General features: G+C 41.4%; 2 protein-coding genes and 1 long non-coding RNA gene across 14 annotated transcripts in view; 2 read left to right on the plus strand and 1 right to left on the minus strand.

The window, feature by feature from the left end:
- LOC131114400 (uncharacterized) overlaps positions 1 to 6,424 on the plus strand; it is a 20,977-nt gene extending 14,553 nt beyond the window's left edge. For all 6 annotated transcript variants that reach the window (XR_009123736.1, XR_009124243.1, XR_009122219.1 and 3 more), the window contains one exon: positions 6,010 to 6,424. This is a non-coding gene — a long non-coding RNA (uncharacterized LOC131114400). The remainder of the gene's footprint in view (positions 1 to 6,009) is intronic.
- cep170ab (centrosomal protein 170Ab) lies at positions 568 to 18,291 on the minus strand. Of its 7 annotated transcripts, XM_058061126.1 has the most exons (20): positions 18,164 to 18,182; positions 17,591 to 17,719; positions 15,484 to 15,626; positions 15,298 to 15,387; positions 13,793 to 13,874; positions 13,603 to 13,658; positions 13,164 to 13,317; positions 12,509 to 12,637; positions 11,317 to 11,751; positions 10,875 to 11,239; positions 10,468 to 10,596; positions 9,463 to 9,592; positions 7,911 to 9,326; positions 7,563 to 7,797; positions 6,346 to 6,454; positions 6,048 to 6,209; positions 5,478 to 5,566; positions 4,460 to 4,553; positions 3,270 to 3,321; positions 568 to 1,867 (listed from the first exon to the last, which is right to left on the minus strand). In XM_058061126.1, exons 3-20 carry the CDS (start codon positions 15,586 to 15,588, stop codon positions 1,662 to 1,664), a joined length of 4,038 nt encoding a protein of 1,345 aa, XP_057917109.1. In that variant the 5' UTR covers positions 15,589 to 15,626; positions 17,591 to 17,719; positions 18,164 to 18,182; the 3' UTR covers positions 568 to 1,661. The 7 variants fall into 7 exon arrangements, with proteins under 7 accessions (XP_057917109.1, XP_057914705.1, XP_057913875.1 ...); XM_058058722.1 differs by having other exon boundaries at positions 17,591 to 18,291; XM_058057892.1 differs by having other exon boundaries at positions 15,484 to 15,629; positions 17,591 to 18,291.
- Positions 17,424 to 27,384, plus strand: part of LOC131110505 (B-cell lymphoma/leukemia 11A-like) — a 57,078-nt gene continuing 47,117 nt past the window's right edge. The window contains exons 1-3 of the mRNA XM_058064007.1: positions 17,424 to 18,177; positions 21,547 to 21,685; positions 23,958 to 24,347. Coding sequence (XP_057919990.1) covers positions 21,631 to 21,685; positions 23,958 to 24,347 — 445 coding nt within the window. The 5' untranslated portion in view covers positions 17,424 to 18,177; positions 21,547 to 21,630. The remainder of the gene's footprint in view (positions 18,178 to 21,546; positions 21,686 to 23,957; positions 24,348 to 27,384) is intronic.

Consider the following 27,384-nt stretch of genomic DNA (forward strand, 5'->3'; position numbering starts at 1 on the left):
CCACATTGGTCACACAGTCCAAATCGACCACAAAGTAACACCAATGCATACAATATACAGTATCTAGCAGATTGAAAATCAAGTCAATTTTATGCTTAATCAATTGTAGCGAAGGTCATTATGTATGCAGCCAAAAATTAAATAAAACTACTATTTTTTTGAATCACAAATATTGAATGGGGTCAAATTGACACCAACACCTAAGAGGATTAAAAGGTGGTCTGGAATGTTTAAAACAGTAGTGGAGCTACTACATGGTGGCCAGTGGCCACCATTTGTCATTCTCCGGCCATCTCGACATTTTAGGTGTCAACTTATTACCACCCCTATGTGAGTAATGGTCTCACCTTGGCCGCCCCAATGACACGTTTCTGAGCTACAACACAACCCTCAACCGTCGGACACCGATTCCTCCGCTGTGCAACTCCAGCTCCAGCTCGAGTTCTGTGCTGTGTAGACCCAGGCTAAGGTCTTTTGAATAGAACCCATTCAGTCCCACCTTTTTTAAAACGTACATTCTTATAAATAAAATGTGTGTTTGTTAAGTCACATTGTAAAAAGTAAAAATAAGATTATCATGCATTTTATTGGAAACGAGGCAAACAATATACAGGTATTGTGAACAACAACAGATCAACAATTATAACAAAATCACTACAAAGGAAAATAAATGTACAAACCATCCAAATAAAACTTTTCCAAATCATCAAGTGCTGATCACAAAACGCAGTTAGTAATCTTTAGTAAATTTGTTTGGCTAAAATGTATTCAGGTTATACATTCATGTGTAAACATTAGTAAGATGATACACTGTCCATCCCTCCTTTGCAGGACTTGGAGGTAGACCCTGTCTACAGTTTGCTGGCTCAAACACAACAAGTAGAAAATACTCTGACAGACTTTTTCCGTATAGACTGCAACTCTGCATACTTTTTGGTTAAAAGATCACCATAAAGGAATGTTTAAGGGGCATGCCCTGGTCTGTCGGATATTAATTGTGTTACACCAGCATCAAAATGTGCAAAGAAACAGTTTTATGACCCTTTGACCATCTCATATGCAGTGTGGGATTTCTATAATGATTGCTTGATCCAGGGCACTTGTGACAAAATATATGAGGAAAGCCTTTCGAGAAGCTACATTTCACTTATTCATACACAGGTTGCTAATGAAGATTTTCACAATGAAAAGGCATGTAGGTTGGGATTGAGTTTAGGTAAAGTTTTTTTTCACAGCAAATAAAGTTCTGCAAATCATTACTGAGACTGACCTCGGGAATGCCGACAATTGATGTCACGTATTTACAATTAGGTCTTGCCGTAGCAAGATTTTTGACACCTTTGTATTACTCTGTTACAGTATTTAATCATTTGCAAATCAATGACAAGTAGGCAAAGAAACGTTTATGAATCACATACATACAAGACTTTGGATAATAATATAGTGCAAAAAGATGAGTTTGTACTTAGCCAAGTCAGAGATGCATACAGATTTGGAACATTTAACTTACTTTGTCCAGTTATTTAAGGTTCTTAAATCAGGGGTGAGGCCACTTCTTCTCATTTAAAACCAAAATACTCAAAAAAGGATGTTTGTTTCCAGGGGGTCCAACGTGTCTCCAATATAAAGAGTGCATTAATCAGACGCCTTTAAAGGGTTAATTATCCAGAGGTCTTTTGGGAACCTTGTGACGGTCCGTGAGGTTCACTGGTCGCCACTTCATGCTTTGTGTCTGACGGCGCAATAGACGAAGCTTCTGCTTCTGCTTGCTGAGCTGCAGGACTCTTCTGGTCAGTCAAAGGGCTGGTTAGCCCCAAGCTGGTCAGGGCATCCAGAGTACCATCCGGGTCCACCATCATGTCAATGACTGTGAGAGCAAAAGAAATCGCAGTTCATTCATTCATTCATTCATTTTCTACCGCTTTTTCCTCACGAGGGTCGCGGGGGTGCTGGAGCCTATCCCAGCTGTCTTCGGGCGAGAGGCGGGGTACACCCTGGACTGGTGGCCAGCCAATCACAGGGCACATATAGACAAACAACCATTCACACTCGCATTCATACCTATGGACAATTTGGAGTGGCCAATTAACCTAGCATGTTTTTGGAATGTGGGAGGAAACCGGAGTACCCGGAGAAAACCCACGCATGCACGGGGAACATGCAAACTCCACACAGAGATGGCCGAGGGCGGGGACCGAACCCTGGTCTCCTCGCTGTGAGGTCTGCGCACTAACCACCAGACCGCCGTGCCGCCATCGCAGTTCATATGCTTCCAAATTAGATCTTTGGCAAGGCTGCGTTCTGAATGGATGGGATCGATTAGACTCAGATTAGACTCAGATTACTGGTGGTCCTTGGGTTACAAACAAGTTCTGTTCCGAGACTGTGATGTCAATTTTTTCTGTGTAGTCGGACAATTTTCTGTCAACAAATCAATGGACAATGTGTCTCGCTCCACCTTCCAAAGCGAACCACAGCATGTCATTGATTGTTGACTGTCAATTGTGAGAATACTGTAAATTTGAGCCAAATTGAAGCAGCCCTTACTGCACGGGGGAAAAGGCTAGATAATACCATCCTTTTACTATAGAAATACAGTAAACCTCGGATATATTGGACTCGGATATATCGGAAATTCGCTCACAACGGACAGATAAAAAAGAACCGATTTTTCTGTAATGCATTTCCAATAAAAATTCATTGCATATATCAGATTTTTTATAACGGATTTCGCCTATTTCGGACAAAATCTCCAGTCCCGTTCCAATGCATTTCCATTAAATTTCCCTGGCATATATCGGATGGCCGCATCGTTATGCTAATCTTGTTGATGTCACTGGCTATTGTCTTTCTCCTGGCTCCAGATTTAGGACAAATATAAAAGTGAGTGACGTCAATAATACTAGCACAGCAGTGAATGAGATCTTAACCTCACTATTGGAAATAACGTAGGCCTGACGGGCGTAACAGGGCCTAGCTTAATTAACAATTTGTTATGCTCAGAGTCCAATAAAGTTAAATTCTCATTACCTTACGTCTCTTTTCATTGCCCAGTCCAGGTACATTGAAAACATAGTCAAGGAAGTGCCTTTTTATAACGGATAAAATCCGATTTACGCATATACCGGATATAAATCCAATATATGCGTAAAACGGACATTTTCCGGTATACGCATATAACGGATTTCGCTTATATCGGACAAAACCAGTGGGAACAATTGAATCCGATATATCCGAGGTTTACTGTATTAAGTTAACCAAATCCATACCAAGCAGTTGTCTTTCCACTCTCTTCAGGTCTTGAATAATTGTGGAAATCTCCTGGCAAAAAGAACATAGATCAAATTCAAACAGAGCTCATTTAATGTATTTTTTAGGCATGATCTGTGTACACTCGTTCATACTCTTTGAGCTCTTTCATGGTGCTCAAGACAATCTGGGGTTCATATGAGGCATCTGGACACAATTGATGACCGTGTCCATGAGTCAAGTAGTACTTCTAATACTGTATCTGGTATTTTCTCTTCTATTCTAAACAGTGTGTACAGAGTGTAGCACAGCATCATTAAAGCTGGCTTCACACAATCGTAATACTGTCAACATGTTCGATGACTTCCTCTCAAAGTAATCCGATATTTTATGTTTACTACAGAGAATGAGTGAGTGGATGTTCTACTGTAGGCCATTTTTGGATTACTCATGTAAACAGATGATAAACAAATATTCCATTACTCGAGCCATTACAAATTACATTTCATGCTGTGTTATTTTGTACTTAAACCAAAGTACACAGCGAACAGTGTTTACTCTACCATTACATTATTGCGTGCCGAAGAAAAGTCAAGTTCATTTTATTGTATTTTATTTAGATTTTCGGTATACAACAGAGGTAATTTAAGGATACCTTTCAAATATAATTCAGTCAGTTTGTCTTTTAATTGGTGGATTTATTACGCTCTGGCAGTGTCAGAGAACGTTATTTATACTTTTCCCCTTCGTTTCTCAGAGTACATCACTGTGGCGTGTTCAAGTACTGCTGAAAAAGTAAAACAAAATGACGAATGAATGAAACAGACACAAATTAGATGACGACAACACCCAACACCATACAAATACATTGCAGGGAAAAAAGACTATTTAACTATTATTTATTATTTAACTATTTATTTAATGTATATTTATCTATACATACATACACATATTTATATATACACATATTTATCTATATTGTACCTACCCCTAGCATGTCAATTCTGTGGTTATCATACGTATGTAACTGTTGAGGAGTGAATACATGACAATACCATTGGTTTCGCTGCACGTGTGTTACCTGACCGCAGAAACATGCAATTTCCAACATGCAGAACTTAAAAACAAATTGCACAGAAATTATTTATTTTTTTTCTAAATGTTGCAATACGATGCAATGTTTAAAATTGTGAGCAGTGAGTACCATCACCTTGTTGGCGCTCTTCAGCAGCAAGGAGTCATGCTCTGCTTGAAGTTTGTTCTCAATCTCTTCCCATTTCCTGTCTTTGTCCTTGAAAAGTATCCTTTGGGTTGAAAGCAGCAATAATAGAATAATCAAACAAAACAATACATGTACATATACAGTAGCTAATTTCATTAAAGGTTTTTGCACTTTTCTGACCTATAAATATTGTTACAATGTGATGCTAATGTGTCAGATAATGACGTTAACGCATTTGGAAGTAAGGCCTGGAAAAAGCTTTGGATGGCTCGGCACGGTCGGTTTTACATATTTTTTTCTAGTTCTTCTTTACTTTTTTGGAGTTCTCCTGACATCAATGTGGACTTCGTTATATGGGCTGCAAATTGCGTTCACTCAGTAAACCCGGACCTACATATCGGGAAGTATTTGGAAGTGCTTGGGAGTGTGACCAATCACAGCGGAATGGGCGTACTTAGAGGAGGGCCAGGGTTGGAGTAAATGGGTCGGAAGCAGGAAGTCCATGGAAACACTGCAGAAAGAATAGCAAAATCTGGAAGATCTAGAAGTCTTTCTTTCTGGGTTATTGAGTGTAGCTGCTCTACAGGAGTCCACAACTCAATACAAAGCAGTTCTGGGGAATTGGAGGTTGGACGTATGCATCCAGGGGTTGGGTAGGGGTGGTTGGGTTCGACTGCAGAGGTCATGGTGTGCTTTGGCTTCGTCCTGTGGTTTTGCCCAGGGGCCGGTTGTTATGTAAATAAGTTCATTAGTGATTGCTGTGATATGGAAAGGGGATTAAATAAGCTCTGGTTCTTTATACTCCTTTTCAGACATGTTGAATTGTAGAACTGTACATATAAGCTATAGTAACCTTGTATGCATGCTTGAAATTAATCAGATTAAAACTAAAACTAAATTACATTCCTGTATTTTAAAGGTTTCCTCAGTGTATCATATTATAATGTTATACTGTGCTTTACAAATAATTAAATGTTTTATGTTTCCGATTAATCGTGATGCTTACCTGATCTTGCTGGCTGTTTTGTCGACTGATTGACGTATCCTGGTTGAGAGTTGATTCACGGACGGTAGAAGTAAACTTTCTAGAATTGCCTGATGGGTGTAAAAATGTTTTTTTTTTTTTATCACACTGTGAAAACAATATTGCAGATGTAAAAATGAGCTTTAAACTACCACTACAACTAAGCTCATGTTAAATCTAAATTATTACTTCTATTTATTTATTTTGCACCACTCATCACCAACACATACAACTATTACACATACAGGTGCCTTGCTCAAAGGGACTGCTGCATACTCCAACAACTAATCTCAATTCCCTTGTGTCTGCATCTACTTTCTGGCTTACAAGCTGAGCTACTGCTGTCACATTTTATTGTGTATATAAAGTGCTCCCTCTAGTGGTCAGTTGATTTTAAATCATGCTAAAAATGCAAACATTAACATCAGTGCCCTCCACTTCATAAATGTATTATCTATTGAAATATTGCTTGTGATTGCATGTTGTGATTGATTGTTTTGCTGCCTGTCCACAGTTGAAAAACATCAGTAGTCCAGGTGTACGGAAACTCACCTCGTCTCTGTTCCACGTCTGTCGGCGAATGGAGCGAGACCCCTGCGACGTACAAGATCTCGGTCTCAGTTCAACCGACGTCCCGTTACTTTCCAGGATGCTGTTATGATCTGTGGAGGGACCCCCTTTGTCCAAGCTGTCATCACAGCCGTGCTCCTTCAACTTGGACACAATAATACAGATTCAGGTTATTCCAATGATTTGACGGGGGGATCTGCCCCATTTGCATTTATATTACATACAGAGCATCTGAATCTGAATCAACTTTTTGCTGTACTTGAAAATATTATGACAATACCAAGACTCCAGAATCAGTGGCTGCTGGGCTCACTGTGTCAATTTCACCAGCTACGTCGTGAATCTCTCGTGCAAGCATGGCGAGGTCTTTGGCCAGGTCCTGGCTGATCCTGTTGATTAAATACAAATGTCCAATGACATGGTGACGACATTTATCAGTTTAATATACAGTCATCTCTCGCAATATCACAGTTTGATTATTACTCCCTCACGGTTTGCCACGGCATGTCTGACATGACAAGTGGGAAATTTACTGGCTTCTTATGTTTGGAAAAAATCAACATGAGGCTAGGTGGCTATCTGGAGTACTTGCAGTATAGGAGTTGCAATGTAGTGTAAACAATAACAGGATTGTAAAGATGACTTGAGTGTTATTTCATATCTGCAGGGCTCTAATAATGTTAAAAATCATATTTGGAAAGTCAAACAGATTTTCTATGCTCTAACTATGAAAATATTCCATTTATTAACATTGAATCTTATATCGTGGAAATTAAATGAGGGATGACTGTCCAGTCGTCCCTAGTTTATAGCGGTAAATTGATTCCAGACCCGACCGCATTAAATGAATTTCCGCAATTTTGAATTAAATCATTAAATTGAATATATTTATTTTAATATATTCATATTAAATTTAATATATATTACATTTAATATATATTATATATTTATAATATATATTTAAATGTAATATATGACTTTCTAAATACAGTATTTAACATTAGAACCCTCTAGACATGAAACAGCACCCCTATTGTCACCTTTACACTCCTATTATTCTTTGTTTACACCACATGGCAAAGGTTAAGGGATCACTGCGGGGACAAATGAGATGGTTGTCGCTAGCATAGCAAGCTAACCAAGTTGACTACTTAGTTAACAAAGTGTTTAAAATGGAGTGTGGACAAAGTATGAAGTCAAAAATCTACCACTTCCACATGGAACGGGAGAACCTTTTTTCTCTCTATGACGTTGGACAGAATGTCGTGTCTCATCAAAGTAACATTACTGATGCCTATTGACCAGAATGCTAAATATAACTTGTCTTGCAATATTTTTTTATACTAATAACAGGCCGTAGTCAACCACGAAAGAGCGATCATGTATGAATTAATTAAGAGTCCAATCCCTCTCGTGTTTGACTTTTATTACAAACAGTGGCTAGTATTACTCGTGGGGTTTGAAAGCATAGTACATTTTAAAACCGCCTTTCCGTACCTGGCTATTTCCTCACTGTGTGCTGTCCAGTCTCTCATATATTCGTCCTGATCTCTAGACTGTGGCTTGAGTCCAGCGGGATTGGGAGGGGTTGGCCCCGAGCCTCCTAGCTGGGCCACCCGTGTGGATAGAACCAGCCGCGCCTGGCCCTGCTTGGACATATGGCGGTTGGAACCGTATTCATCCTCTGAGGTGGAGGCGTAGTCTACGGGCACACGGCGCCATCGAGTGCTGACTGCGGAAAGAACAAAAGGTAGTACTTCACATTTATGACAGTGAAATGTAACGTTAATAATCATATATAAAATATAATTTGTGACAGATTAATTTTTTAATTTTTCTACTCACCTGCTGGTGTAACGTTCCCATGAGAAGAGGTGGTTTTACTTTTGTCTGGCAGCTTGGAGGCGCTGTTAGCCCTGGCCCTCGGTCCAGCGACTGAAGACACACCGCACCCTCTTAGTCCTTGTCGAATAGCAAACTCACCGACAGTACTCCTGGTTCCAAATCCTCTATTCCTGGTCACAGTGGCTTCAGAATCACTCTGTGCTGAAGGGGAGCCAACCCTTGGCCTCCTTGGCTGCGCCAGAGCTTCTATCCTAGACATTCCCCTTTTTGCCATCTCCGTTCTGGATGTGGAGCTCGTGGTTGAGGCCTCGGAGGCCACAGACATCCTGTCCAGATCGGCAGGTTCGGTGTCAGTTGAGTCACCAAGTCGAGCTCTCCTCAGTATGGATGCCCTTGTGGGTCTCGGTTTTGGGACACTTGTAGTTTTACTGGCTGGAAGAGAAGCAGGGGGCTGGGTGGTCTTAGCCCGACTGGACTTGGTGCTGGCTCCCACTGTTGTGCTTCCTGCCTGGACTTTAGCACGTGAACCTCGGGTTTCCTGTGTGGATGCGGGCTGGGTGTCGGAGAGAAGTGAGTTCGAATTGACATCATCATCTGTGAGGTCCAGAGAGGTCCACGGCTGCTGAGGACCTGGTGTTCTGCTCTTAAGCTTCTTGTCTTGAGTCTCTCGAGCAAAAGCTGGGCCTTTGTTGTTGGAGCAGACTACGGTTTTCTCTTTTTGCTGCCCTACTAGAATCCGCCGCTTTTGAACCACTTTCCTAGCTCCATCCGCCTGACTGACGGTACTAGTTGTGTCCACGTCGGACTCGGGAGACATGGAACCTTCAATGGACTGACTTGGTGGATCGCCTTGGTCTGATGTGGTGCCCTCTAAAAATGCCGCAACTGCCTCGGAGTCTTTCTGTAGTGTGGCTCCGTCGATGCCGGCCTCCCGACTCGGGGGTCTGCTCCCATCAATGCGAGGTATGAGCTCAATGGGTACGTTGGAACTCGGTTTCTCCACAGTGAAGCTCTCCTGTCTCAAAAAGGGTTTTCCGCTACTGTCCCTGATCTTCTCATCTTCATTTTTCCTCCTTTGTACCTCCTCCTTTCTTCTCTCGCCGCTAGTCTTTGGACGAGGGGGTAGCTTGGCCATTGCGCTCGTCTGGCTTGATCTCCCGTGACTACCGTCCTGTGACCTGGCTGACACGGAGCGACTAGGGCTGCCATGACCAGGAGCGTTCTTCCCCCTAACAATCTTTTCAGCCTGGTTTTCTTTCTCTTGCGGTTCTGTGTCCTGCTTCTCGCCCAAATCTGTGCACATCGGGGTCCGCCTTCCCTGCGCAACCTCCTCACCGGGCACCTGTGGTAGAGTTCTTCTTTTTCGTTCTTTTTGACCAGATGAGCCGAAGGAATGGCTGGATTCGCTTACGTCTGCTGATATTAGAATAATATAACAATATAAGCTATGTTAGAACTCTAGAAAAAACTGGTTGAAATGCTTGCTAGCCACATAAACCAAATGTGTCCAAACCAAATCATCATCTTTCTCGGTGACACTTAAGATCAGTACCTTTGTCGGTTACTAAACTGTGACTCTCGCCACCCGATCCCTCCGGGTCTGTCCGAATGTGGCTGGCGGCAAGAATAGCCCACTGCGAGACCCAGCGAGGACCACCCACCACGAGCTCCTCGGGCAGTACCTAGAAAAAGGCAGCATGTACCAGGATTACATAGCAAAATTATCTAAAATAAGAATGTAGACCTTTGCACGGTTAATCAGTTCTCACTTGAGTTATACAAAAGATACAACAAAAAAGGTCAGTAGGAGAACATACTAACCTCCTTAATTCTAAAATCACAAATACTTAAACTTGCGGATATAGTTCATTTCCAAACAGCTAAAATAATGCATAAGGCTAAAAATAACCAATTACCTAAAAATGTCATCCAATACTTCTCTACAAGAGAGGAGAAATATGATCTCAGGGAAGAAGTACATTTGAAACACTTCTATGCTAGGACTATGTTATGCTAGCCATAGCATTTCAGTATGTGGAATCAAACTATGGTCTTGAACCAGTCATGATGTGCTATATATATCACTATATTGACACTTACTATGGTACACATTATGTCATTGGATGCTCATATCACCTAGTACTTCTGTACGAGGTGCATTATAAAAAAACAAAACAAAAAAATAAAAAACCTTAAACTGTATTATGGAAAGCAGGAAGTGAACAAATGTAACAGTTACTGATTGTAAAAGTACCAGATGGAGGGGTAGGATTTAATAAGCTTTGCTTCTTCCTACTCCTTTTGGACATGTGGAACTGGGAACTGATTATGGGATGCATTCAATTGTAATCTGATGCATGTTCAAATGAAATAAAACCATTACCATTACCATTACCATTACCATTGGAGCCGAATCCATTTTCAACATTTTGGGTTATACTCATATTGAGCCCACAAGCAAAACTAAAACAAAAATGTAAAAAAACCCAGGAAAAATATAATAACACAGAACAATACTTTCACACTTTCACGGTAATTAAAATGAGTGTTTTTGTACCTCTGTTTCCATGCATGCAGGTTTTCCACTGTCTCTGGTATCAAATCTCTGGGAAGGGAGCGTCTCTCGCAGGTCTGTAACTCCCCCTCTGGACACATGCACGGTTTCCAGTTCATCTACACCAAATACCTGAAATATATATGAAAATTAAAAAAAATGACCAATTGCAGTGAACAGTAATACAGGGTGTCCTAAAAAAATCGACATCATTTTGCAGGCCAATAATTTTGTTAATTCTTGTTGAAATTTTCATACAATGATTATTTTTGTTCTGTTTTCCGGTCAGCATTGAGCTGGACTTAGTAGTTTTCAAGATAATTGCTTTTAAAATGATGTGAAGTATTTTGGGACACCTTGTACTTCAAACTATAGGATGTGAAGTTGTTGTTTTTTTTTTAAATTCCAACCTTGTCAATCATTTTTCTAGCTTCTTCTTCTTCATGGTCTCCATTTTCCAGTTCAATGGTGTATGTCCCTCTGTCACTACAGTCATCTCCGTGGTGGTAGCACTCATCACGACTACTCGGTGGATCTGGCACACCATGTTGCCTTTCCACAAAGCCGAGTACTTTTGTACTGGAAGACCTGCGACGGCGTGCCGGGCTTTCTTCCTCTGCAAAGAGTCCCTCTGGTACGTTAGCTCGCCCTTCCCTGATCTTCATTCCTGGTCCGCTCCAAAGCCCCCACGTGCGCTCCTCGAGAGCGGCGGCCCTGCGTTGCTCACCAAGTGCGTTCTCTGAGTCGCTTTGCGTTCCGTCCTCATGTTTGCTGTCTGGCATATAAAACGGCATTTTTAGTCATATTTTATACAGTCGCGCATGCGACAAAAATGGTGGCGCACGTACGCACCTTTCAGACTCCTCAGCTGAACAGGTACATCACTCTTTACACTTTCCCCTCCGTCTTCTGCAGCTGGTTCTTTGAGAGTCAAAGGCAGCTCATTTTGGGCCAGCCAATCTGCTACTTTGACCTCTGCTGCCACCATGGCTGTCTGAAGTGGACTCAGCTCCTCCCCCACTCCCTTTTTCGGACGTGGTTTGGTATCTAGGCCCATTTTTGCCACTCGATCTTTGACCGTAAGTTTGCCTGATGCTCCAGGATCGAATTCAATGGTGAAGGATGCATGCCCAGATGAAGTACCGACCTCTTGGTCATGTGATGGGCCCTCAGCGCCAGCTTTACCTGCTGAGGGACCATCCTTGGTGGGGATTTCAAAGTAGCTTGGCTCCTGAGTGGAGGTTAGTTGCTGGGCAGACTTTGACTTGTCTGCAGTCTTCTTGGTGTCTGGTAGATATAAAACAATGAAATGCGTTTAGTACTTAGTTTAGCCCTCTCAACTCTTTGCATACAATATGCTGATTACTAATAATTAGGCCTGTCAAAATGAACGTGTTAATAATAAGTTCAATGAAATTCTGTTTAATGCATGTGTTGGTCAAAGATGACAGAATATAAGTTGCATGTTGAAAGTGTCGCCAGAGTGAGAAAAGTGATAAAGTGTGTATAAAAGAGTGTTTGTGTGTATGTCTATGTCAAGGATAAACTATGAAGACCTAGTTCTAAAAACTAACTGAGTCGTCGATATTCATTTCACTTATTGTTGGGTGTTGTTGCAAACCTTTATTTGTAATTTTAGTCACAATTACGATTCGTGAGAAAGATAAACATTTGAATGATGGACAGTTTACCTTACTAATGCCTACTTGTTGTACATTGTTTGTTTTTTGTACCTTGAGGATCATTTTGTGTTGAGCTTTATTATCCAGTTTCATGTTGATGCTTTAAAATTATCAATTAGTTATTATCAATAACACTTCTATCTGTGATTAAATGCGTTGTTTATGAGTTAACTACTACAGACAATATGTGATTAGTCACGATTGAATATTTTAATCTATCGACAGCCCAAGTAAAAATCAATTAACCTGAAATAGTTTAAAAGGTAAGAAATGAAACTTGACCCTGAATGTAAGCACCACTTATCATGAGATAATGTACATTAGTATAAAAGTAAAATATAATGTAATTAGTATTATTTTACCAGTTTGAGCTTTTTCACGCTTCAAATTCTTTTCTTCAGTCTTTCCAGGGTGGTGATCATCATCCCCATCTCCCCACCAGGCAGGTTGTCCATAAAGTGGCGTTCCCCTGTGTAACACCGCAACATCCCCTGGAGGAACACACACACACACACACACGTGTCACTTGGGCTTGCAGAGGAGGGACAGCAAAAAGAACACAAGAAAGAAAAGTTGTGCGGCGCAGGTGAGTAGAGTGACGTGTGCATAACAGACAACATGGAAATAACAGCAGAAACGAAAACTGGAGGAAAACATGGAGACATGGTTTCCTTAAAAGACACAACCTCAATATACAGTCGCTAAGGGTGGTTAACTCACAGTCTGCACAGTAATGGTTAGTTAGTAGGTTCCAACTATTGCCTGGCAACATGAAGATATCTCATTTGATCTTGGACTGGGGAACTGCACCATCCGTTTTATGTTAATTGAGGTTTCTCATTAAGAGGATAACAAGAATAATTCCACTACTTTCTACTCCTTTTTTGGACACGTTGAACTGTGAATCCCAATATAACTTGGATGCATAATAATAAATGAAAGCATCACCATTACAATATGAGTGATACACATGGAATAACACTGAGATGTATCCATGGTACTTCATCGATTACCAACCTGTCATCTTTTCCTCAACTTTGCTGGGCTCTGGGGGATTAGAAGAAGCTCCCTCGCACACAGGTACTGATGCCTCGGAGGGTTTGCCTTCTGATTTTGACGACTCGCCTTCTACAGGCCTCCTGAGCTGAAGCTGACTACTGAACTTCTCGTGCTGACAGAGGAGAAACGAGTAGCTGGGTGAGCTGACGGTAGTCAAAAAAATACACCATTTGGAAATTCTGGAATATGTTTTGGGTAAAAATGTATGCATGAAAATACATCATTGTCTGTGAATATTCTCATCCATCCAGTTTATTGTAGTACAGAGGCTCAAGCTGTCCTATTTAGTCTTCAACTAAACAGGAGCATTCAATGATTGCTGTGAATGGAACCTACCAATTAAGATACAAACTTGTGATTTTTCCACATAATGTATAATATATGCAGCTACTCTCACCTTTAGGGCTTCCTCAGGAATAAGTAGCTCTCCACGAACCACAGTAAACAAGTTGGTATGTGGGACAAGTTAAGGTTAATGACAACGAGATGTTTGCATAGCGAGAAGCTTGTGGTAATAGCGTGATCTATAATGTAAGAAGAGTGCCACTAATCATATTACAGTACTACACAAGAACACGCTCAAAGGATATCGTAACCAAACCTCAGTTTGTCATCGATCTTCAGCGTGACATATATTTGCTCCTGTATTCTCACATCATTGACAAAGGTCTGCAAGCAAAAACAAGGTTGCTGAGACAATATTACAGAATACAAACTATTTTGTTTCATACTGAACCGAATATAACATAACATTCCTAAAAAAAAAAACAGTCTGTAAAATGCAGGTTATATTATATTCCGGTCCGCTGGACAATTAGCGTGCACATGTGATGCACACACACTCATTCGTCACGATCCACGCAAAGACAGGAAGTCCCACACAAGGCAGATATGGTTGTTCTGAATGCTTGCAGCTGGGGGCGGAGCTGATTGGCGGAAGGGATCGTCATTCTAAAGCAAATATTGGCCGATATCGATACCGTACTTTTTAACAGCTATGTAGCTGCTATGTCAGGGGTGGGCAAACTTTTTGACTCGCGGGCCGCATTGATATAACAAAATTTCCGGGGGGGGGGGGCAGACTCTATATTTTACACATAACAGTCCACCTGGTATTATTGTATCTGTAAAATTGTCATGCAATCTGCTATTATTATTTATTATTTTATATTTATATTTAAATATTTTAAAAATAATAAAATATTATAATAATTAAAATAAAATTAAAATAATAATTATTATATTATTATTGTGTAAAATATGCAAATAATATACAATATTATTTTTTATTTTTAAAAAATATTATTTAATATTATTTAATATTATATTAATAATATAACAATATTATTATATATAATTAATATAATAATTAGCATTAATATAATAAATATAATAATTAGCATTAATATAATAAATATAATAATCATAATAGTTATAATAATAATATAATAATTATTATTTTAATTTTTATTATTATTATGTGCTTGTGTCTCTTTTTTCAGGAGCACTTTGTAAACAACAGACCATGTCAAACAACGAAATTGATACAACCATCAAAAGGTTGGCTCAGGCCATGATGCCAGGTTGTATGTTGAGTTTAAATTAAATACTTTTGAAAGATTGGGCGGGCCGTATTCAAACACTTGGCGGGCCGGATGTGGCCCCCGGGCCGTAGTTTGCCCACCCCTGTGCTATGTGTTTAGCCAAACTTGTTTTTAAACTTTGTCTACAGTAACATTTAGAACAAAAATCAATGAAAATCAGTAGCTTTACATAATACTTCTGAAAGATATGCTATATTTGATTAAATATTTGTAGCTATAAATACTTGTAAATATTTGGTGGAGCCTATTCCAGCCAATCACAGGGCACATATAGACAAACAACCATTCACACTCACATTCATACCTATGGACAATTTAGAGTCGTCAATTAGCCTAGCAGTTTTTGGAAGTTTGTGGAAGGAATCGAATCCCGATCTCCTGACTGTGTGGCCTACATGCTAACTACTCGTCCACCGTGCGGCCCGAATTGAAGCCAACAATTGTACATTTAAATTTGATATAACTAATCATTAGAGACCAAAACTTACCCCATTTAAGCTCCCCAGGTCCTTAACTTTGTGTTCATCTGCATCTTCCTCGTAGTTGATGACCGCATGTTGCTTGTCGACACTGCGGGACTAAATCACACCAAATCCAGCCCATCACTGCCAACCATGATCATCTCAATGCATCGGATTCCAATAAAGCCACAGCTGAGTGTAGTTCATTTTTACCTGAAGCATGAGTTCACAGTCGTCTCTCCCCACAAAAATCATCTCTCTGGGGAGACGATGGCGTGTCCCACCGCCACTCACCAAGAACCAAGATGTCAGACTCATATCTGCCCTTCAAGATCACCTTAGACCTTTATTGCATCCTGCTGAAAAAAGGGTACTACAGATGTACAGTCATTCTGTGCATAGTATAATCAGGTCCAATACAAGTCTATGTCTGCATGAAAAGTCTAGGTAAGTACATTTGTTTGGTAACACTACATATACTTGTGACCAAGCAAACATCAGCACACAATTTTTTTGATTAATCGATTGATTTTTTTAGTCGATTGTGTCAATTGATCGTTTTAATATGAAGCAAACACCTACAGTTAGTTGCTGGGTCTGCAACCTTTTACATTACACCATTTACATACATACACAAAAAACAATCGATTATCAAATTAGTTGCCGATTAATTGGATTAACCATCGATTAATCAACTAGTTGTTTCAATTGTTGAAACAGAAGCTCTGTCTTCCCGAAAGGACTGTCTATACCGAGCAGTACGTTTTTATGTTGTTTATTTATGCGGTTACTATGTTTTAACGGTAGAAATTGATAATTAATTAAAAATCAATAATTTGAATAGTTTGTGCAGTCATTTTGATGATACTGAAAATATGACATTTACCCAACGGTAACTGTGGTGGACTAGAGGACTTACTCCTAGGAAATAAAATGCACAATAAGATTAACTGTAATGTAAGTGTCCTGCACAAGCCGCCGGCACGGCGGTCGAGTGGTTAGCGTGCAGACCTCACAGCTAAGAGACCCAGGGTTCAATCCCACCCTCGGCCATCTCTGTGTGGAGTTTGCATGTTCTCCCCGCGCATGCGTGGGTTTTCTCCGGGTACTCCGGTTTCCTCCCACATTCCAAAAACATGCTAGGTTAATTAGCCACTCCAAATTGTCCATAGGTATGAATGTGAGTGTGAATGGTTGTTTGTCTATATGTGCCCTGTGATTGGCTGGCGACCAGTCCAGGGTGTACCCCGCCTCTCGCTTGAAGACAGCTGGGATAGGCTCCAGCACCCCCCGCGACCCTCGTGAGGAAAAGCGGTAGAAAATGAATGGAATAGTCTACAAGTCGGCGGCACGGCGGTCGAGTGGTTAGCGCGTAGACCTCACAGCTAAGAGACGAGGGTTCAATCCCACCCTCGGCTCCACCATCTCTGTGTGGAGTTTGCATGTTCTCCCCGTGCATGCGTGGGTTTTCTCCGGGTACTCCGGTTTCCTCCCACATTCCAAAAACATGCTAGGTTAATTAGCGACTCCAAATTGTCCATAGGTATGAATGTGAGTGTGAATGGTTGTTTGTCTATATGTGCCCTGTGATTAGCTGGCGACCAGTCCAGGGTGTACCCCGCCTCTCGCCTCTCTCTTGAAGACAGCTGGGATAGGCTCCAGCACCCCCGCGACCCTCGTGAGGAAAAGCGGTAGAAAATGAATGAATGAATGGAATAGTCTACAAGTTGGCGGCACGGCGGTCGAGTGGTTAGCGCGTAGACCTCACAGCTAAGAGACCAGGGTTCAATCCCACCCTTGGCTCCACCATCTCTGTGTGGAGTTGCTAGGTTAATTAGCGACTCCAAATTGTCCGTAGGTATGAATGTGAGTGTGAATGGTTGTTTGTCTATCTGTGCCCTGTGATTGGCTGGCCACCAGTCCAGGGCCTCTCGCCCGAAGACAGCTGGGATAGGCTCCAGCACCCCCGCGACCCTCGTGAGGAAAAGCGGTAGAAAATGAATGAGTCTACAAGTCACATGGTCCACAGGAAGTCGCAATATTGCCTAAAAAGTAAATGGAACAAATTTTCTGACCAAACAAAAACCTCTTGTGGTATATTGTTTTCACCCCGAAATAATAATTTAATCCAAAAAAAATGCAACTTTTGTAAATCTTCTCTGCACAAATATCACATTAGCACACGGACTCAACACAGTCATACAGACTTGCTGCAATAGCATCACAACAGGCCTTGCTGACTCATGGCGGCAATAGTGGGCAATAATTCCGGACGTTTGGCCATACAGTAACCGAGACTCCTTTAAGAGTATCATCTCACCCCAACTTGACATCCTCGCTCCTCTTGGGAGGAATGTATTCCACAGTCTCTGTGCCGTGGCTTGAGCGGGTTGATGTCCTCTTAGACGCTTGACCACACATTTACGTGCTCGGATGTGCTGAAAGTCGCCTTTGGAAATGACAACACACCAATTGTGCTCGCAGAGGAGGAGGCAGTTGACGGGCCAGTCAGCCAATGACAGCGGCTTCAAATTAGCCTTGTGCTGGGGCTAATTTCCGTAGAGAAACAAGCTATTCTAATAACCACATCAGATCGCCGATGTCACTGTTTATACGTGGCCGTGTAGTGTTATTTACACTACAATTAATTACAGTGTTTAATCCGGAAACGATGTGTTGATCCCTACGCATAACCGCCAATGATTTACAGTCAGGCTCATTTAAAACAAATTAATCCGTTCACGAACGCTGCCTGTTTGCCCGTTTATGGTTGACATTTAAAGCCTAGCATTCTCGTAATAGCGATGCTCATCTCAACACAATCCTTCCGGAGAAATGAGCCTCTCGCATCAGGACCAAAGGGCAGGAAAACATTTGGAACCGTTCGACTCACCAGCTGCTGTGAGGGTAATTATCATCCGCTATGTACTCGCTTTTTGGACCAAACTGGAGCTGCTGGTGCTTCTTTCTTTCAGTGGTTAGTGCCGCCCAACCCTAGTAAACGTTGTGGCGTCTTGGCCTCACGATGGCGCTGTGGGCTCGTGTTACTTGCGGAACATGATACGGTTACATAATACTACACAAGTGACAAACTCCGAGTGACCCATATACTACAACAGGGGTGGGCAAATATTTGGACTCGAGGGCCGCATTGAGTTAACAAAATTGTCTGGGGGGCCAGAACATATATTTAACACACACACACTATTTTATGCTTATCATTTTCCTTGAATTATTTGTCTAATTTTATCTGTAAAAGTGTTATCCTATATCAGTTGTATGTTCTCATGTCCCTTTTTTAACCCTTTTTTAACCCTAACCCACTTTAAACATCACACCACATCAAACTATGTCATTTAATTTGACAGTTTTGTTGTTTATTTTTTACTAAATCAGACATCCGACTTGCAAGTCATGTTGCCAGTTTGTATGTTAAAAGTTGAAGTTACTTAGAAAGCAACTGGCGGGCCGGATTCAAACGCTTGGTGGGCCGCATGTGGCCCCCGGGCCGTAGTTTGCCCACCCCTGTACTACAACCTTATATTAAAGTGGCGTCACGTTTAAACAACAAATACCACATTCAATTTAAAGATTAAATACTGTATACTTTTTAAAACTTCCTATTATCATCATCATTATTATCCCATTTTACAAATATTTATTATAGATAAATTGAATCAAAATCATCAACCATAAAATATTTGTATATACATAGATTTAATTATTTGAAAAATGTAATTAAAATGCCCCTTTATTGAGTGAAGATTTATATTTATTCACTGACAAGACACTAGATGGCGCCAAAATATCAAGTAATACAATCATGCAAAACACCTATTTTTAATTTTATTTTATGTTTTATATAATAATTGAATATTCAGCCAATTCCACACGGTCTTAATTATGTTGGATGCATGTTTATATCTTCATTTGTTGTCTTCCGATGGTGAAAATGCCAAAGGTCCCCTATTTTTTCCAAATTCTGGATCATAGTATCTGGAATTATTCCATTATATGGATCAGTCTTTGATATTTTGTAGAACTGTTGGGAATTTGTGTACTTTTTTCAAGTGCCCTTACCATTTTTTGTGGTGTTTCATGCAAAATTGGTCCTATCTAAAGAATCCTTGAAAAAATATTGTATCCAGACGGTGATCCGGATCGCCCCCAACAATTAATCAATTCTTCCATATCACATTTTTGGCAATTCCTGACAGTTTCAACCCAAGCTAATGCCATCACAAACAAAATAATAATAAAAATAAACATATTGCGAAATAGGGCTGCACGGCCTACGAGTGGGTAGTGCGCAGGCCACACAGCTAGAAGACATGAGTTCGATTCCACCCTCTGCCATCTCTGTGTGGAGTTTGCATGTTCTCCCTGTGCATGCGTGGGTTTTCTCCGGGTACTCCGGTTTCCTCCCACATTCCAAAAACATGCTAGGTTAATTAGCGACTCCAAATTGTCCATAGGTATGAATGTGAGTGTGAATGGTTGTTTGTCTATATGTGCCCTGTGATTGGCTGGCCACCAGTCGCCCAAGGTCAGCTGGGATTATCTCCAGCATACCTTTGCGACCTTAGTGAGGACAATGGATGGATGGAAGTAATTTACCTACATTGTGTATCCTGTAACAAACACTGTGGGTTTGCATAATGACTTCATAGGAATGCTTGCATGCAACTATCTTACATGAATATAATATAGACTACATTATGACCAGAAATAAAAGAAATTAAAAAAAATAAATCAACACTTTTTAATTATGCTGATACAATATGGAATGTAAGTATCCTCCAATAATCAATCCACTTTACATTTTGGATAATAACTTCATGCTGTATATTAACAGTATATACAATAGCTTGTAATATATATTTGTATGCATTTCAATAGAGTGGAAGCATCATGGTTAGTGTCATTCATTTGTTCATCATTTTCCCATAATAAAGACTGTAAAGAAAGACAAAAATGTGAACACGAGAGGCGGGGTACACCCTGGACTGGTGGCCGACCAATCCCAGGGCACATATAGACAAACAACCATTCACACTCACATTCATACCTATTGACAATTTAGAGTCGCTAATTAACCTAGCATGTTTTTGGAATGTGGGAGGAAACCGGAGTACCCGGAGAAAACCCACGCATGCACGGGGAGAACATGCAAACTCCACACAGAGATGGCCGAGCGTGGAATTGAACTCTGGTCTCCTAGCTGTGAGGTGGACCACTCGACCACCGTGCCGCCCCATACAAATATTATTTAAAATATAATAAAACTCCTCACAATAAGCTTGTCTTATACTGTTTGTTTACATATTTACAGGGCATGCATGCAATAATATTATATATACATATCATATACAATAGTTAGCACTGTGCTTTATTTATTATGTACTATTTACATTGTGGGTTTTTATTATGACTGCTTGCATGCATTTTACATAAGGAAGTTTTTTTCAACACTTTCAGTTACTTAATAGAATTTATTTACACTGTTTGCATACTGTACAATAAAAATACATACAATTGCTATAAATATAGATTATTCAACAAAAAATTAGAAATTATTCAACAATTACATTTGCTGTACAAGTATAACCAATAGAGTTGGGTTGTGGATTACTCTGAATTTGTGTAATGGCAATAGTCTTACAGTATTTATGATAACCTCACAACATCACAACAGTGTTCTTTATTACTATCATAAACCTTAGTCTTAGTCTTAGTCTTAGTCTTAGTCTTAGTCTTAGTCTTAGTCTTAGTCTTAGTCTTAGTCTTAGTCTTAGTCCAGCCCCCCTGCATCCTCTGTCCACTGGCGTGTCACCAGGCTGCACCCCCACCTCGGTTTCAATAGGTAGCCCATAATGAGTGCCCATTGGTGCATGTGTTGGGTGGTCCCGCCCACTGGCCGCCTTGGCCCTGCCCACCTTTTCCCTTCCAGGCTCACTTTAAGCCCATCTCCTGACGTTCAAGTTCGCGGGAACGTCACGTCCACACTTGAACTTGCAGCTCAGGGTTTGGAGAGGGGAGGAGGTGGAGGAGGGAAGAAGAGGGGGGGGGTCGGGGGGGGTCTTCTCTCACTGAGCGCCCCATCATCATCATCATCATCACCACTCTCTCTGTGCGCAAAAAGTCATGAGGATCTCCTACACGCAACCCGTAGCGCGCTACTCCTCCTTGGCTGTGTTGTGTTGTGCGTGAGATCCTTGGTGTCCATCTCACTCCGTTGCTGCTTTTTTTTTTTTTGTGTTCCTCTCGGACGGTCAGACGCATCCATGAAGACGTTTTCACTTGGACTCTACCTGGATTTCCCAATGTGATCTCCGCTGAGAAGCCGCCACTTGATCCAACATGTCTCGCCGCAAGCAAGGCAAACCCCAGCACTTGAGCAAACGGGACTTTTCGCGTAAGTGGTTTCTGTTTCTTTGTGAACATGTGCTATGTTATTATTATTATTATTTTTATTTTTTTTTACAAATGGGTTCTCCCGTGAGACATTTTATGCGCGAAAGAAGACTCCAAACTGTTGGGGGTCCAATTTTTTTTTTTTTTTTTTTATCGAAAAGCTGTCAAAACAACGTGATAACTTGAATGTGTTGTATAATGAAACCCACTAGGTCTCTTATTACCCACGAAAGGGCATTATTGACGATATATGACCAGATTGGAGTGTTTAGAAATGTGCAACAATCACAATTCCCGTCCATGCTGCAAGAGTTTTGTTCCGTGGTTGGGTCAGGAAGTGGTGTTTACATACCCACTTGTCCACAGCGCGGTGTTACTTAGCGTGGGTCACTATAAATGTGACATAAATGTGTCTTTACGTCGTATTAGCATATGTGTATATATTTATATTCACTGAATCAGTGAATTTCAGTGCTACAGTATATGCTATGCACCTTTACGCGCGTCCAAGTAAATCTATTCGATGCCAAATAAAACTACGTAGTTATTTTTTTTTTTGCTTGATTTGCTGCCATATATGTGTTTTTCTCTTAAATGTATTTGACGTAAATGTGCCCCCGTTCCTTCCGGGTCGACTGAAAGCAATTATGCTCTCGTAGAACGTATGCATTTGTTGGGGAAATTGCTATCATAGTGTTTGCCAGTGGGGGGCGCACTATGCTTGTACTCCTGTATGAACTTGAACTTGAGCCACTTTATTATTATTATTACTATATTGCTTTGCTGAAGCAATGCAGATTAACACTTGAGTAGAGATACATTATGTTGTGTTTGTAGAAATGGTAATAATAGAGAATAATATAGTAATGGGGAACGTGTATTCACCTAAAGGCTCCATTTCCATTTTTGAATTTAATGTCCTATATTTTAAACATTCATTCATGAACATATGTATCCAATGAAAACATTTAAAGAATATATATAATCACTTAAGTATGCATATATTTTAATTGTGTAGCTCTCAAGCATTCATAATGCTGACATGACGCAATGAGCTAGCACACTTCCTGGTTTTATGACCAACCCAGGGCCTTACTTTAAATTTATTTTACTTTTTTTTTTTAATTTTGCACAGCACGACAGGCAACTTATATATTGAGATACACATAAAATATAAAATTATATTAAAGTAGAGTGGACCTACGGTTTACTTGTACCAATATTTAGCGACTGCAGCCTGCTGTTTATTGTCGTTTTTATTTTAAACAGACCCACTACGACTATAGCGGCCCACTACGACTATAGCGGCCCACTACGACTATAGCGGCCCACTACGACTATAGTGGTCCACTACGACTATAGTGGCCCACTACGACTATAGCGGCCCACTACGACTATAGTGGCCCACTACGACTATAGCGGCCCACTACGACTATAGTGGCCCACTACGACTATAGCGGCCCACTACGACTATAGTGGCCCACTACGACTATAGTGGCCCACTACGACACCGACCCAAAACCACTTGAAATTCTGGCGCAGTTGCCTAATAAAAAGATTACATTTTCCCAGTTTTCAACTTATTCACATCACTCTTGCTCGCTATCGAAAATGAGATGATTTGGTTTTGAAGGAAATGGTTCTCCTTAACCCAACCTCACACACCTCGCAGATGTCCGTGGCGTAAGCTGGTTAAGATAAGCTTCAGCAAAAGAGCAGCGGATTCCCTCATCTTTAATGCAGTCCAACATACAGGTAGCGGACCCTATCTTGCGTAGTCCCCCGACACCTTCTCGTCTGACCTGACATGGAATTAAAGGTTGAACCAGTGGCAAGAATTCATCACATCTTATCTCAACATCCCAGTTGGCGGGTCCAATGTCATTTACCATGTGGCGAGATGAATTCTCCCTCTCTCTCTCTCTGTGTTGGTACTTCAGGGACCTACTCTACATCCAACCCACAATGTCTAACCATGGTTCACGAGATCCCAGCACTTTTAACGAAATGGGGTCCAATCATCTTGAACTCAAATTAGAATCTATTTTTTGATTCTCTGAGGTGTTAGGTTCATTAAAAAGCGAGATTGGCAGCACAATAAAGAGGGTCAAGCGACTTAATCGTTGGCTGCCTGGTTGCTGAGCTTATCGAAGTTCTTTCTTTTGCTTCTGTCGTTGTTTCGCCGTGTTTCTACGTGGCTGTCTGCGTACGCCACGTGATTTGTTTACATCTCACATTCTGCTTACTTATCTGTCCCCCTCTCTTCCCTCCAGCTGAGCCGCTATCAGGTGTTGTACCAGAAGAAGATTGTCAGGACTCCCCCAGACTGGGAGTTGCTCAGGGCGAACCCCGAAAAGGGGACCAGGACCTGCTGACCTGCGGCCAGTGCCAGTCCCGCTTCCCGTTGGCTGACATCCTCCTGTTCATCGAACACAAACGGAGGCAGTGCCACGGCGGCCTTTGCGTGGACAAACCTCTCGACAGGCCGCCGTCCTCGCCGCTCTCCTCGCCCCTCTCCACGTCGTCCTCGCACTCGAGGACCCACCACCACCCGCGTAGGGCGTGTCACCCTGTCGAGGTGGCCGTTCAGGTGTCGCCGCAGGACGAGGATTGTTTATCTGCACCCTTGCAAGGAATAATCCCCAAGCAGGAGAATATCACAGGTAAAAAAACACAAATGGCCGCCGCGGAGGAGTTAAAGAAGAAATCTTTGGGTGGGTGTGGGGGGAGGCGGGGCTACAGAAGTGTCTGCTGCAGGCCTTTCAGTGTCCTTCATAAAGACCGACCATCCTGGCAATTATTGTGAGGAACGGAAACATTTTCAGTGAGAAACGACACACAGAGTCAGACAAAGAAGGAGATTATGTAAAGAAAGAATGGATTACAGATGTGCATAGATCCTGTGTCCTCGTGTGGTGTGGAGAGATGCATCGCTCTCCTTTGCTTCCAGCGTTATTCCACCGTCACGTCTCCTCTTCCTTAAAACATCTTCTATATAAAGCTTACCGGTAATAAATAAAAATAGAATTCTGTTGATTTTTTAGGTAAATCGGTCATTTTCGGAGCTCCAATGCTTGTGATTTGAGTAATTAAGGCCTTGTTAATGGTGCTGGTTTTTATTGGCGGTCCACTGGGACTCAATGGGCCTTTAGTGATAACAAGCGTGGGTCTCTTATGGCCGGTTTTACATGCTGGGGTTTGATTTTGTAGCGGCAAAGCCTATTCAGATGTTTATTCATTTCCTCGCCGTGTGCCAGTTTGGCCTGATTGACTTGGAAGCGCTGGTTTCATTTAATTTGAATCCAGTTCGGTGCTAAACGTGCGCCGAACGCCGCTCGACAATGTGCGCTCACCGTCCCGTATTTAGCGGGATCCGCGGTTCTGCAGATGGCGAGGCTGTTTTGGAGTTGTTAGCTAGTTACTAGCTCCGTGCTGCAATGAATGACCGCTGTTCATTAGCGTGCAGTTTGTTAAACATCTGCCCTCTGTGTGAGTGCACACAAGGCTTACACACTTCCACACACACACACATACACACACACACACATACTCATATGAAGCCCACTTGCCTCTTGGCCTTGTCAGCTGCTTGAACATGCTTTTCTTTGCTCATTTAGATCCTCATGCAACACAATTCACATGATGTCGTAGGGTCAGCAGCTCACATATTTATTTATAGGCCTCATGTATCTGGATATTGTGTAACGCAGACATTATGAATAGTTCCATTCCGTCCGGGCTGATAAAAAAAAAAAGATGCTTTAATATGACAAAGAGCAGTTATATGTCCAAAAAGAAGACGCGGTCACGCTTGTGAGAAAGAGTCCATATCAGTTGTGTCTCCTCCCACCTCTGTTGTACTGCAACCGAGATTGATGGATGCCGACTGGCAGTGCCAGTGAGCCACCCCGTTGTGCATATGGTCGCTGCCATGTTCTTTTTCCCCGCTCAGTGCGAGCCTGACACAGAGATGAGGCACGGAATCTCTTCCTACACACTGGCAACATCACATTCCAGTGGATTATGTTTTACAGTATGTGTAGTTCAATGTATCTTGTTGCAAAAATACCGTCATACAAATGGTTGTAGGAGCTACCGAAATCAGCGAGGAGCATTGAGGTTGTGGGGGGGGGGTGCCAGACCTGTGCCTCAATGGGACAGCTGAGGCTGTCTGGGAAGTCTCATGGCTGCAGCTGGGGCCGCGGTCTGCAGTCTGGAGCCCTGGGCCGTTAGGAGAGGGCAGGGCAGCCTGCGTGTCATCATTTGCATGATAAACAATTTAAGATATGCATAGGGACAACGTAGCTTGTCTCCAGATTATGGATGATGGCCCAGAAACGCGGCAGATGACCGTTTCTCACACTAAACTATGTTTCGACTGGATTATGTTGCATTGTGACGCAATGCAAATGAAAGTGTTATTTGTTTGGAATGCATTTTTTTTTAATAATATAAATGCAACCATCATTACTTCACTGTGCGCCATGTTGCTAATGCTAATACAGTAAAAAAACAAAAATCATAGCAGTCGATGCAGCAGTAGAAATGTCTATATTTGACACACAACACTCCCTTCTGCTACGGTGACGTTGATATTCTTCTCCGATTTCAGATCAACATTTGCAAAAAGAGTGACTGTTGTAATTACAGTAAACCTCGGATATATCGGACTCGGATATATCGGAAATTCGCTCACAACGGACAGATAAAAAAGAACCGATTTTTCTGTAATGCATTTCCAATAAAAATTCATTGCATATATCAGATTTTTTTATAACGGATTTCGCCTATTTCCGACAAAATCTCCAGTCCCGTTCCAATGCATTTCCATGAAATTTCCCTGGCATATATCGGATGGCCGCATCGTGGCGCTCCGATTCGCCGAATCGTGACAGGCCGCTATACGACGTCATTTGCAGCGTTTGCAGCGTTGCCTGCGCGTCCAGGTACATTGGAAACATAGTCAAGGAAGTGCCTTTTTATAACGGATAAAATCCGATTTACGCAGATACCGGATATAAATCCGATATATGCGTAAAACGGACATTTTCCGGTATACGCATATAACGGATTTCGCTTATATCGGACAAAACCAGTGGGAACAATTGAATCCGATATATCCGAGGTTTACTGTATTAGATTACATTATAACTTTAACTACTGTATAACTACATTATACAGTATAACTATATCTTATCAGCATGTTTGACTGTATAAAATGTACAGATACTCACCGGTAATTAATGATAATTTGAGCTGATTGATCACATGAACACATGGAATCGGAGTCATTGTGTGGATGTTTTATGCATAATCATATATAGATATAAACATGTAAAAATTGTGGGCTTTTTTTTTAGCAGTGGTACAGTAAACCTCGGATATATCGGATTCAATTGTTCCCACTGGTTTTGTCCGATATAAGCGAAATCTGTTATATGCGTATACCGGAAAATGTCCGTTTTACGCATATATCGGATTTATATCCGGTATATGCGTAAATGGGATTTTATCCGTTATAAAAAGGCACTTCCTTGACTATGTTTCCAATGTACCTGGACGCGCAGGCAACGCTGCAAACGCTGCAAATGACGTCGTATAGCGGCCTGTCACGATTCGGCGATTCGGAGCGCCACGATGCGGCCATCCGATATATGCGAGGGAAATTTCATGGAAATGCATTGGAACGGGACTGGAGAT

The sequence above is a fragment of the Doryrhamphus excisus genome, chromosome 1, assembly GCF_030265055.1.
Source record: "Doryrhamphus excisus isolate RoL2022-K1 chromosome 1, RoL_Dexc_1.0, whole genome shotgun sequence".
In the NCBI taxonomy this organism is placed as follows: Eukaryota; Metazoa; Chordata; class Actinopteri; order Syngnathiformes; family Syngnathidae; genus Doryrhamphus; species Doryrhamphus excisus.

Coding starts and splice junctions, on each gene's coding strand:
- cep170ab (XM_058058722.1), bottom strand. CDS start 15,588: ATGAGTCTGACATCTTGGTTCTTGGTGAGTGGCGGTGGGACACGCCAT. Junction 15,388..15,483: donor ACTGTGAACTCATGCTTCAG/GTAAAAATGAAC, acceptor GGTGTGATTTAG/TCCCGCAGTGTCGACAAGCA. Junction 1,868..3,269: donor AGTGGAAAGACAACTGCTTG/GTATGGATTTGG, acceptor TTGCTCTCACAG/TCATTGACATGATGGTGGAC.